Consider the following 13995-nt stretch of genomic DNA (forward strand, 5'->3'; position numbering starts at 1 on the left):
GTGTATTTCATTCTGAAGAATTAATAAAACAGGACTGATCATCTCTATTTCATATTTTGCTTTAAATGGAGAATTCAGTAAAGAAAACTCACCCTGGGTCAAATTGGAGAATTTATTGTGTTGAGCACAGATAAGGAGTTTTGGGAAGGTCTAGCTTGTCTCCTCAGGGTGATTCAACAATTTAAGTCTATAATTATTGGATAAAATGAATATACTCTTAAAAATAAATGAGTTTTGGGGTTCCCGTCGTGGCACAAGGGTTAACGAATCCGACTGGGAACCATGAGGTTGTGGGTTCGATTCCTGGCATTGCTCAGTGGGTTAAGGATCTGGCGTTGCCATGAGCGGTGGTGTAGGTCACAGATGCAGCTCAGATCCCACCTTGCTGTGGCTCTGGTGTAGGCTGGTGGCTATAGCTCTGATTGGACCCCTAGCCAGGGAACCTCCACATGCTGCCGGAGTGGCCCTAGAAAAGGCAAAAAGACAGTAAATAAATAAATAAATAAATAAATAAATAAATGCGATTCACCTGACTCTCCTCTATTTAAGCCTAAGTTGACCTACAGCCTATTTTTTCTGTTTATGCTTTAATCACAATAATTAACAACAGTTTACTTTTACTAATTATGTTTCATAGTTTTTATCTTTTGACTTTATGAATGCATTATTAAGAAAAGTGATACATAGTATTTAAAATAAATGGAGCCAGCGTTCTTCTGAATACAAAAATAATCTAGTGGTTAGGACTCAGCACTTTCACACCTGTGGCCTGGGATCAATCCCTAGTCTGGGAACTAAGATCCTATATCAATAAAGTGTTCATTTATATATACTATATTTAAAAGGAGGATTCCGTATTTTATAGAATATAAATTATTATTTTATCTTTAATAAAGAGGCATTACATAGCCATTTTTATTCAACTCATATTAATTGTATGACTATCCTGTTGTTTTTTTCTCTTTTTATTATTAATATTTCTTAAACACATAGTTAAAATACGTGTATTATTCTTAATTATTATTCAGGGTCAGAGTCTTTGTTGGGTAATGTGAGAATTTGAACCAGACATAGTTTAGAAGTTTTAGAATTTAATTGAGTTTTTGGAATTTGAAGCACAGGGAGAAGAGAAGAAAGTTGGTACAGAGGAGTGATTTAGGAATAACAATTGCTTCTATAATTTAATTTAACCCAAAGAGAATTGAGGAATCCAGATGATTTATGATAGTGAAAATGTCTCTGATTTCCCTTATTTCATCCTTATTCATTGCTGCTGTGATTAAATCAGGAAGTAAAGGAAAGGGCAAGACACGCAGGTCAGTCACTTCTGTAGTGGAAACTTGAGTCTAATACCATGGATAAAAGTGTTTAATTAAAAACCTCAACAACAGTTGTTGTAAGTTATTTGGGGGCATAGGGCCATATTGCAGTTCTTTTCAGTATAATACTCTCTCTGAACACCTTCGTGTTTGTGTATACACGCGCGCACGCACACACACAGACACATATATGTATATGCCTTATTTTGTAACCAGGCTTTTGTCCTTAAGGTCAAAGACAGTGTCATCTCTGTGACACGGCAGTGGCTTACTTAGAGTTTTTAAAATAAGATATTTAAATGAAAGTGTCTCCAGAGACAGCGAACTCAAAACTTAATTAATCCCAGCTGATTTGGAAATTGTAATATGTTGTTTAGTATATTTAAATGTAAAATGGTATTTACATGGAATGTGCACAGAGAAATGAAAAGTCACAGGGAGGAAAAAAATGACATTGAATATTAAGAATTTGCCAGAATTTTCCCCTTGATATGATATTTTTGATGGGCTAGCACAAACCTGGTTTCTAAAACATAAGTTAAAATAAGGGTAAATTTACAGTGGTGTTTCACATTTAATAGATAGCAATAATAATGCCTTGAGAATGCCCTCTTTACCTCAGCTCATTCCCTGTCAAAGCCCTAGTAAATATCACTTTTAAATTGTAATCTCTCAATCTGTGAAAGAGTTACCTATGAGAGTCTTAGGAATTTCAGCTCTACCATGGAGCAAAAATTCTTAGCAGAAGCAAAACCATAAAAAATAAAAAATATCCACAGCCAATAAGATTCCTAAACTGTATCACCACAATGACCAAAAACAAAAAGCAAAAGAAACAAATTAGAGCATATTTCAATAAATTAGTCAAAATAACAAGATATCATATAGCTATAGTTAGAGTTAATCTTGTTTCTGAGCAATCTAAACAGTCTAGATTGGCAAGTTAAAAGCACTTAGCCAACTACTTTCACGTCGAAATAGATTTTCAGTTCGGAGCCTACAGAATTTCCATGGAGAAAGGTGCAATATCAAATTACTTTGAGATTGCAGTTAATATTAGCATTAGTTTCTTTATGAATCTTTCAAAATATTTTGTATAAGAGGGTACTGCTAATTTCTGACTATTAAAAAGCTAAATCCATTTCATTACTTATTTATTTATTTATTTTTTGCTTTTTTAGGGCCACACCCGCGGCATATGGACAGGCTTGGGGTCTAATTGGAGCTACAGCTTCCGGCCTATGCCACAGCCACAGTAACGCGAGATCCGAGCCACATCTGTGACCTACACCACATTTCACAGCAGCGCCAGCTCCTTAACCCACTGAACAAAGCCAGGGATCAAACCCGCAACCTCATGGTTCCTAGTCGCATTTGTTTCCACTGCACCGCAATGGTAACTCCCATTTCTTTCTTTTCTTTTTTTTTTTTTGTTTTTTTATTTTGGTCTTTTCTAGGACCGCACCCACGGCATGTGGAGGTTCCCAAGCTAGGGGTCTAATCGGAGCTGTAGCCGCCTGCCTACACCACAGCCACAGCAACGCAGGATCTGAGTCACGGTTGCAGACCTACATTACAGCTCAAGGCAATGCTGGATCCTTAACCCACCGAGCGAGTCCAGAGATTGAACCCACATCCTCATGGATGCCAGTCAGATTTGTTTCCACTGAGCCACAAGGGGAACTCCTTTTCCACGCTATTTTAAAGCATAAGGCATCTTTCAATTTTGTCTTCTAATTCTGTGGATGTGTGCAGACCCACAATTGAATCAAAAGAGTCTGACAGCTCTGTATTAAAACAGTGTCACAATACCTTTCACTATTTCTTGTGTTAAAGTAAGACAGTTTTTCCCCAAAGATCAAAATATTAACTTAATACTTATTTTACAATTTTATGGGGTTTTATGGGGGTTTTTTGTTGTTGGTTGGTTGTTTTTTGGCAAGACAGTGTAGTTCTGAAAGTAAAAAGTGACTTCTTACCCCTAGTAAGTGTAAACCAAAAAAACTGCCAGCGTTTTGGATGGTGGTTGACTCATCTGTGCCCAATCTGTGTGTGCTGCCTAGATCTGGCCATCTCAAATTTGTCCACCTAATTCGTCTTCTCAAAGTACGTTTATCTTGGCCAACCTTATCTTTCAACAGCATAGTTCATGATATATTCAAAAGCTTGTTCTAGACACTTGCCTTACCGTTGGAGCACTTCCTGCATATTCAGGCTTCTCTCTCCCACATGCATATTATCTACACTCTGTGGGTTCACTGTGGGAAGCTAGCATGGTGCACAGTGTCGGATTAGTATTTCTAGTCAGAATATTTATTCTGGTGAATATATATTTGCTGCTGAAAGTATCCTATTGATTGGTCAACAGTTCTAACTATATTTTTGTTGGAAGGATATATGTATATATGTATGTCTGTCTGTGTGTGTGTGTGTGTGTGTGTATCCCTTGAGGGCTGGCTACCTCTTAATTGACAGGATGAGAAAAGTCATCATGGAATAGGAATGCTGTAACTGATCTTTAGTGTCATTTCTCCCTTTGTATTACTTGCTCTGTATTCTCCCTCTTCACTTTCAAAAATGTTCATCATTTTATTTCTATCAATCTTTATCTGTCTTTCAGTTTCACCCTGCAGTCCCACTTTCACACATCCCCTGTATTCTAGTCAGCCATTCCCCCAAGGTATGCAAGGTCTTTTAAGGGGTTTGTAGTCCCCCTGTTCCTTCTGTAAGGTTTGCTTAAGCTGGTGCTTTTTGCCCCTGTGTCTGACCAACGTATACTGCCTTCTCCGAGAAAACTGCTGAAATCACCCCCGTTGGAAATAACCATTGTGACTTTTCTTTTAAGTCACATATTGCCATCTTATTAATGATGCATTTTAAATAGTTCTGTAGCAAACATAAAATGGATTTTTGAGTAGGTAACTTGAATGCAGGTCCCAGTTCTACGTACTGAATGGAAGACCTTGTGCTAGTTACTGGCTGCCTTAATTTTGTATCTATCATGTCAGGTAGGAATAACTAGCTCAAACAGCTCTTGTGAGAATCCAGTGAGACAGCATATATAAAAATGATTTGTAAATGATAAAACTTTAAGTAAATGTTAGATAATCTTAGATTGGAATTAAAATATGGAGCAGTTGTAAAAGTGTAGATAATGTCTTACTACTTAAAATCCTGAGTGCTGACAATATCCTCTGCTCATATAAAGAGACTTTTTTCATTTTAAAAATTTTTATTGAAGTGTAGTCGATTTACAATGTTGTAATTATCTCTACTGTACAACAAAGTGATTGTTATACATATACACACATCTATTCTCTTCCCATATGGACCATCACTGAATTTGGGGTAGAGTTCCCTGTGCAAGGAGATTTAAATGAGTTGATTTGGTTATGAATTTCTTGCCAGATACAAAAAGGAAAAAAACTTATCCTTTCTGAGACATACACTTGGCAAATATTTGCCTAATGCATATATAGCTGGAGTTATTTCCAGCATCACTAGATAAATTTAGCTTTCTTGAGCTTATGATTAAAATTATACAAAACCACAAATTTTCAAATATAGGTGACTTTTTACTTAAAGATAGTGTCATCATGCAATGCTTTTCTTAATATCTCTACTAAATATCTAAAGTAATATGCTAGTTATCTTCAGTATGTCCTGTCTCTAATAAAAATCTGTTTGTTTTTATAGTAATTTTAACACTTAGAAATAGTTCCAACCAAAATTATTTATTTATTTATTTATTTTGTCTTTTTGTCATTTCTAGAGCTGCTCCCACAGCATATGGAGGTTCCCAGGCTAGGGGTCGAATCAGAGCTGTAGCCGCCTGCCTACACCGCCTACGCCAGAGCCACAGCAATGCGGGATCCGAGCCGTGTCTGCGACCTACACTACAGCTCACGGCAACGCCAGATTCTTAACCCACTGAGCAAGGGCAGGGACTGAACCCGCAACCTCATGGTTCCTAGTCAGATTCGTTAACCACTGAGCCACAGTGGGAACTCCCTATTATTTAATTTTTGAAGGTTGATAATTCTTCCAAAATTGCCTCTCTTGTGTTCTGTCAAAATTATTTTTGTTTTTGTGTTGTTTTATTTTTGAGGAGGATCCATTATCATTTTGTTCATTCTCTCCAAAACTAATTCAGCAAATCACATCAGGGTTTATCGAGTTGAGATCACAATGGCCTCTTTCAAAGTACCTAGAGTACTGTTTGCAAATTTCAATTTTGCTATCCTGTCATTTGTATTTTCCTTTGAACAAAGCATTGGTGGAGCCTTTGTTTATGTTTTTCTTGTGATGGAATGATAGTATGTGTTTGGAAAAAATATGAATATTCTTGTTACCCAGCAGTTTTTTAGAAGTTCATTCTAAAACATAATCTGGGAGTTCCCGTCGTGGCGCAGTGGTTAACGAATCCGACTAGGAACCATGAGGTTGCGGGTTCGGTCCCTGCCCTTGCTCAGTGGGTTGACGATCCGGCGTTGCCGTGAGCTGTGGTGTAGGTTGCAGACGCGGCTCGGATCCCGCGTTGCTGTGGCTCTGGCCTAGGCGGTAGGCCGGTGGCTGCAGCTCCGATTCAACCCCTAGCCTGGGAACCTCCATATGCCGCAGGAGCGGCCCAAGAAATAGCAAAACATAATTAATTAATTAAAAAATAAAACATAATCTGAAAAACGAATGTCATTGTGTGTTTTTCTAATGTTTACCTTGATACGTATTTTAAAAGAACCTCTAGTACACAGAATATATAGTTAATAATTCTTTATATGGTCATTCATTATATAGCCTTGTAGTCTAGTCGTTCTTTATATAGCTTTACCACCTAAAATTAAATTGATTTAGAGTACGAATTTTAATTGTGATCCTTTTGCTCATCATAGTCCTTTGGCCTTTTACTTAGTTTTTCTTTGTCAGAATTTCAAATAGTTGAGTAGCCAACAAGTGATAAATGTCCCATTAATCTTTCTGATTCTGTAGCTCCTGAGCATGAGAATTGCTGATCAATTACAACAATAGTCTCTTAAATGAGCTTTTCACATCTGCCTCTTATTTCGTTAGTTGACTGTCTGCCCAAAGATCTGATAAGATGGAGTACTAGTGCCTTTTTACAACTTGCTCTGTTGGTCTGAACATTAGGGACAGGTTGTTAGCAGAATGGGCATGGAAGGGTATTTATCCACTACCTACAGCAAATACACACGCTAGTGTCTGGAAGGCATTGGAGACTCTTTATTGAAATCACCTGAAGAGAAAAAAAAACCCTGGTTTCGCTTTAGCTTGCCATTTAGCAACAACAATGTAAGACTCTGGCATTTCTTACTGATGCAGTGTTTTTACTGGTTATGTTTTCTTCAAACAGAAAAAAATGAGTCTATTAATTTAATTTTTAAAACAGTTAAAAACTTTAAAAATGTATTTTCAGTTAGCAAACATCATGATTAATATACTCTCCTCCAGAAATTGTTATTAATCCTTGGTTACATCTTTATGTTGGCACTTAAAAAATACTGCCAGTCTTGATCTGCCTTCTTATTATACGTTATACAGATGTCAACCTTTTGACTGGAAAAAATCTTGATGAATAACCAATATTTAAACTGTTTTTAAGATGAATATTTTCTTACCTGTAGAATGGACATGATAGTAGTATGTCACAGAATGTAAATGAGAATCAGGCACTTAACACAGTACCCAACACAGAGTAAGTGATCATTGAGTAGTAGCTGTTATTACATATATATTCTTATTTATCTTTTTTTCTTCTGATGTCTATTCAGAGATTTTGGAAGAAGAAAAATGGAAGATTTTATAAAAATTGCATAAGGTTAATTTTATGTGAAATTATTTTTTAATATTTTAACATTCATTTAACAATTGACAACCTATGGAGAACTACCTGTTAATAAATTATTTTATTTTTGTCTGCTAGAAGGTAATTTAAGCAGATCTTCAGTGATTATTGTTCTGTGCTCCAGAAGATAATCACATAGCGAATGTCACTGGAATAAAAGGAGCTCTAACTAGGTCATTGGTTTTGATGACTACCCCCAACTTGTATAAATATAAGAAACGCCTGACCATAAATAACAGTAGCAAGAAGTCAGGTTTTGGGTTTTTTTTGTTTTTTTTGTCTTTTTGTAGTTTTCACATCTTTTTGAATATCTGTATATTTTAAAATTAATGCTAAAAAAAGTCAGTGAATGCCTCCATTTATGTTATTTCAGGAATTCTATTTTAAAGAAGGATTTTAGAAGTTAAAACTGTATAATGAATTAACTGGGAATGGTGATTTTTACCAGTGTAATTTCACTTTGTCTTAACGTTTCTTTGTTTTAGGCCTTGTTTGTATGAAGTCCAGCACTTCTGTGGTTGAGCTTGTTATGCTGCTTTGTTCTCAGGTAGGAAATCTCATTCACTTGATTACATTAAACCACATAAGGGTTGTTTTGTGTCACTAACAAGAGAATGTATGTGAATAGATATGTATATGTTCATACATTTTAAAATTTCTTTTATCTCATAGATGAAAAAAATAAATGATAGTGATTTTTTTGGTGTAGATGATCTTACCATGCAAATATCACTTTAATCTCCCTCTCCCTTCTTCTCTCTTTAGCTCTCTTATTACCTAAACTATCTTCTATTTTTTAATCTCTGCAAATTATATAATTTATTATCTTACACTCTTCTTTACACCCCCTCCTTTTAAAATGATACAGTAGTATTTATAATTTTGACCTTCATTGTTAATTACATGATTTCTTTTTCGCTATTTGAGATCATGAAAAGTAGAGTTTTTTAAATGCAAGAGTCAAAGTGTGAAATTAACTCATTAGTGGGGTTTTTTTGATATGATACCTTGCTTCTTACCCCTTTTTAATGTAATTTAAGGGTAAATTCTAAAACTCTACTTATACCATTTACTTTTAATGATAAGAATTAAAAGTAGACTAATAATTGTAGGGTATTTGTGAGCAATTATAAGAAAATTACGTGTAACATTTTTCTGATAAAGGGACCTGATGGTCTTTCTTCTCACCAGCTCTGCAAGTCTCCTAGTGATCCTGATTTTCCCAAAAGTATTAAATATTTTGTAATATGAGAATTTAAAAAGACCTCATGCATGTTTGTAACAAGTAGTTATTACATTTATCCCTAGTTTCCTCAGTGGAAAGGAAAATACATCAATACTGTTTGTAGTTACTGACCTGAGGTCTGGCTAAAACCACTGCTAACTTCCAAATAAACAACAGTATGGCTTCAGTTGATCCTTTAAAGCATCAGCAAAAACAAAACCAAAAACTTACCTATTGATTTTCAGTCTTCAGGTTTACTTTCTTCAAGAATATATTCAAGGGAAATCATTAGGTCCATTTTCCTCTTTTCATGCAGGAAGAGTTTTAATAAGGAAAAGTTAAAGAAAACAGTTTCCCTGGCAGGAGTTCATCTGTAGGGCATTTGAAAATTGTTACCTAATGCCAGAGTCCTGAGTTCGAGAGACATCTTTGAGATCTAGCAGGACTTTTTAGTCTTGATGATGCACATTAAAAAAAAAAAAGGTTTTATGAAAAAAAATAGTATAAAATTCCTTCCTCTTTAGCTCTCGGTTTCACTGCAGTTCAGAGGAATAAAGAAGAATGTAGCATTAGTGTCTAGTGTCTTTGATGGCCTCATCATCTGATCATAGGTTTAACATTACTCATTTGCTGGCTCCAGGAATTCCTGCCATTAAGGGCCCTAGAGATGAAACTTTGCCTCAGATATTGATTGAAAGGAAGAGTGAGAAATTTAAGCTCTCTATGCAGTGCACTTTCTTTCAGTGTTTCAGCCAAGCATTATTATAAACATGTCTCAATTTGATTTTTAACTTGAATTTTTTAAATAATTCAGTGTGTTTTAAATATCCAGGGGGTTAATTGATTAAATATACCTCATTTAAATGACCTTAAATTGTATTTGTAAAAAAGAAAACAAAGCTCCAATTATTTTATTTTCTATTAAAACGAGATCTGGCTTTCCACAAAATATTTTTAAAGAAGCAGATGAATAATCTTCCTTCAGTGTAATTCAGGTGGGAAGAGTTTACTATTCTACTTTTAAATTACTTTTTAAATGCATCTTTTGCAGATCATTAGTTGTTCCACAGATGTATCAAACCTTGGTTTTGAGGACACACAGAGTATGGATATGGCTTCAAAGTTTCTTAAAATAATCTGCCATTTTTCTCTACGAGTCAGATGCATGATGATTTATACCCTCTTTTCACCCATTAGCCAGGCAGTCATAGCAGGAGCAAACCTCTGATAAAGAGAAATAGAGTTGCTGATGCTGCGGAGATGGCTTGGCACAGCAGTGCTTTCCAGAGCTGAGTTCTCTTCTGAAGGCCTTAATGCATCTCTTTGATAATGTTGCTGATCCCTGTAGAATTAGTATTGTTCTGTAGGCTGTCTTTGTGCCAAGGCGGAGGCAATCCTGAGGAGTCTTTAAAGCTGCATCGTCTGGAATTGTCTTTTGTTTTACAGTCGGCCTTTTGCAAGTATTGATAGCTCTATGTTATTATGATGAGTTCTTATTGGTACTAAAAAATTAGCTGAAAATCTGAATAAGTAACTACCTTGATGAAGTGTATATATTTTTTCCCACAGTGGGGAATACAACTATTATCCACACTGGGATTTAATTATTGGATAGAATAAGTTTTCAATGCAAATGGAATTTTCTGGTGTATTTGTTTAGAATTAGCTTTTCCTTCTCTAAATGTGGATAAACCATGGAAGGATAATGTTTTGTTTGGAGAGAAGAGGTAGCTAAGAACTGAAAAAGGAAAGGAAAATGCAGCATTTCTCACAGCATTAGTTTTTCTTTCATTTGCTACAACACATTAAATGCTTTTTATTTTTCTGCTTTTCACTTCGGAAATGCGTGGTAACCACTACATCTTATTAAGGATTTCAGCTTTTCTTTCCTTTTTATCTGAGCTCCTGAATAAACTTAACTATTGCCAGTGGTTCATGTGCAAAAAAAAAAAAAAAAAAAAAAAATGTGGTCTAAATTTACATGAGATCACATTACACGTGTCTGAAGGTACTTGTCAAGGATAATTCAGTTCATATGGACAGTCTTTTAAACTCTAAGGGACACGCCATCCAGTCTACCCCCCAGTGGAATTTTGGGTCTCTGTGGAAAACATATTTTAAGTTTTAAGATGCTATTAGCATTATCATTATATAGCATCTATTATTCCACAAATGCCCCAAACATTTTTTACTATATATGGACGTTTTTCTTTTCCATGTAGATCTTATGAAATAAAAGTAAATTTTAATAATTAACTATTCTTCTTCCTTTTCAACTCATATTAAAAATGTACTTAGTCACATGATTTTTTTTTTAAATTGGAGGTAAAGTGAACTGAAGTAAAATAATTACTGTATTGTGTTTTGAAAAATCAGTTCTTAATCAGTTAATACAATATTTCCTCCAGAGTTCTTCAGTATCTCATAGGTCTGCTATTACCCTCTGTCAGCTTTTTCGTTTTTTTAAGTTTTACAATCAGGTGTGGTTGAGGTGCTTTTCATTATTCTATATGTGGACCTTATTTTTTCATCAAATTTTTCTGAATGTATTGTGTTTTTTGATGAAGAGCAGATTTAGTTTTCAAGTAAACTTTTTAGGGTACTATAATAGCTTCTAATTATTTCCAGATTTTTTTTTTTTAGGAAGTCTCCATCAGAGGTTCTCCAGGAAAAATTGAGTGATGTTATCCCATAGGATTTCTTTAAGTTTTCATAACTAAAGATTAGCAGATGCCACTTGCATTTTTCTGTGCCTTATCTGTCAATAAAAAATGTTTTATAAATTGAGAAATTCTTATGTAAAATAATGTCTCAGTATTTAAGTACTTTCTGACTTGAAGCACTGATTACACAAGTGTATTCTTAATAAATCATTTTTATTCTCATTAAAAACCAAAACTATGTATAAGTAACATAAGTAGAAGTCAAGCCTTGCAGGTCTCTTTAAGTTACTAACATGAGTGATTTTGTGGTTTTGTTTTGCCTTTATTCTTTTTTAAATACTCCATATACTTACTTAAATAAAAAGGTTTCTAGTGATTCCACTGATATGATCAAGGCCATAACCTAGGACTTCTAAACACAGCACTTACAAATGAACCACAACTGAAGAATAATCTTCCTTTTTCAGATGATTTAGCCTTTGAACATTTCAATTTTCTATTTTTTCTCCAGTTTCATCAGATAGTACAAAAGAAAAAGACATACTTTTCTTATAACTATAATAAACCTAAGATAGGTTGAAGTGGAGGAAGGACTACTAAAGAATATTCATTTATAAGTATTCAATGCCAAAGGAGTTTTGGTGTTTAAGATAGGAAGATTATAAATTAAGAAAACTACTGATGGACAGAGTTTTTTCAAGCATCTTTAGAACTATGGAATCCTAATTATCATGATGAAATTATGTCACATTTAATTACTTAGTGACTACTTTTATATTTTAACATTTGTAATCTTTACTAAATATTTATTGATACATTCTTCTAGTTCTTAAAGAGTTTGGTTTTATCCATGAAACCAACCTGTTTTATAGCTCAATTTGAAATCAAGGAAGAATTGAAAGCTGCGGCATGGTATTTTAAATTGAATATAATCAAATGCCAACTATATGCGGTTCAGAAAATTGTTTCTTTGAACCCAGAAATAAGATTTTCATGGAAGGCTTTAGTAAGATGCACTAAAGATGGACCCCTTGAAGGTAATAGACCTTCTCCTCAATCTAAGTAGAGAAGGAGATTTGGTGTGAGCCAAAATCTGGAGAGAAATGAACCTGCAACAAGCTCAGACCAATGATCAGCCTTATTTGGAGCACTTTAGAAATTGAGTAGCTAGCCCGTGTATTTATTTGGGTTTATTTGTGATGTAGGGAATTACCCATTTCCAGCAAACACATGGAACAATATTTTCCTGAGATTATTTTTCCATGTAAAATATTACAGTATGTTACATAGCCTAAAATTGAGATTGATAAGAAATTTCTAACTTGCAAGTCGTGTTCAGTAGGTCTTGAAGTTTGCTTTTACAGTTTCTGCCTTGCTTTTAGAAGGAATAAGGCCACTATTTTTTTCCTAAGTATCTAAGAAATCCCTTTTTCTCTGGTCAGTGCCTCCTCCAACTCTCATCTGTAGTATGATGTCATCTCAAAGTTAAAGGGGGATACTGGGCATTTACAGTTTTTTGGGGAGTTGGTATGACCATATCATCTTTCTTGCCAGAAAGTTTGTAGTATATCCTAAATAGAAAAGAAAGTTAATTATATCGCAGCAGAACAAAGAGAGGGAAAAAAAATGTATACATGTAAGTGAAACTTGGTCCCCATGCTATACAGCGGAAAAAAATTTAAATTAAAATTTAAAAAAATAAAAATAAAAAAATTTTTTAAATAGAGAAGTACTATTAAAAAAAGGAAAGTTAAGCAGGAAATTGGAAATGGGTGATGCATAAAGATTATTTTCAACATGGATCATAGTAATGACTTTAAATTATTAGAAAATATGGAGAAGATTATACAGTAAAATGTACATATTTTGAAGGAAAAATGTAAGTATAAAATAGTCAGTAAATACCTGTTTAATGTGCCTTGGGGAAAATAACTACTGAACAATTTCATCAGTAGAGCAGAGTCAACTAGCTGTCATCTACCCAAGTATTGACATCATCCCTCTCTGAAAATTCAATCAGAGATTTAAAGACCATGTAATTCAGATTACTTTTGATCACTTCCATGAGGTCTTTTTTCTTGTTGATTTCTTTTTATTTCAACTCCTGGAGAAATTGGCAGGTATAATAAATTTTGAGTCAGTCGTCTTTATGTTATAAAATATCTTTTTCTAAGCTACCTTAGTATATATCATACACAAACATGATGCAACACTTTCATCCTTGTATATTAATTGGTTCCTAATCCATATTATAAACAGAGAAGGCAAAGGATGGAAAAACAGAAGTTCTGAGCTCATCTATGTGAAAAATTTAAAATATAAAAGAGAAACAGCAGTTTTTCTCACCTCTGAGTTCTCATGATTCTACTACATTTGGGAGAGAAGGAAATTGGTAAACCTTGCCCACCTGCAGGATACTGCTTAGGAATGCTTCAGTTTCTGTGGCAGAGGAGAAGGACTGTAGTGCATTGTGAGGTAAACAGATTTCCCTGGCTTACTGACCACGTGGTCTCCCTGACCTGAAACTTCTTTCCACACTTTGCTACAGTGTCCACCCTTTTCCTGTCTTCATAGATATTTTGCTTTGTTTGTTTACCCCTATTTTTATTTTTCTATGTTTTCATTATATAAATTCTTTAGGCACATTACAACAGCTTTAAAAGTAATGAAAATAATATGTCATCACCCTACCACTTTGTACCTCCTCTTGCTTTTTGGTGGATTTTTCCCCTTTAATCTTATATATTTGATCTTACATATATCAACATACTTTTACTAGCCATCTTCTAATAAGTAATTTTCTTTGTCCCCTTTTTCTTCCCGTGCACATTTCCTCATAATCTGTGGTTTTGTTTTGTTCTTTAAATAATAATGAAGACTGACAAGAAGTTGCAAAATTAATATGTAGAATCCCATGTACTCTTTCCC

General features: G+C 34.4%; 1 protein-coding gene across 21 annotated transcripts in view; it reads left to right on the forward strand.

Annotated features, from left to right (window-relative positions):
* Positions 1-13995, forward strand: part of NBEA (neurobeachin) — a 644629-nt gene that overhangs the window by 282164 nt on the left and 348470 nt on the right. For all 21 annotated transcript variants that reach the window (XR_014819172.1, XR_014819171.1, XM_021065197.2 and 18 more), the window contains one exon: positions 7665-7726. Coding sequence is in view for 19 of the 21 variants with exons in the window: in XM_021065197.2 (XP_020920856.2) it covers positions 7665-7726 (62 nt within the window). In the remaining 2 variants the exon portion in view is untranslated. The remainder of the gene's footprint in view (positions 1-7664; positions 7727-13995) is intronic.

Source organism: Sus scrofa, chromosome 11, assembly GCF_054392235.1.
Source record: "Sus scrofa isolate SSC_HxYL_T2T_F1_AM1 chromosome 11, Sscrofa_HxYL_maternal_Yorkshire_Landrace_v2.0, whole genome shotgun sequence".
NCBI lineage: Eukaryota > Metazoa > Chordata > Mammalia > Artiodactyla > Suidae > Sus > Sus scrofa.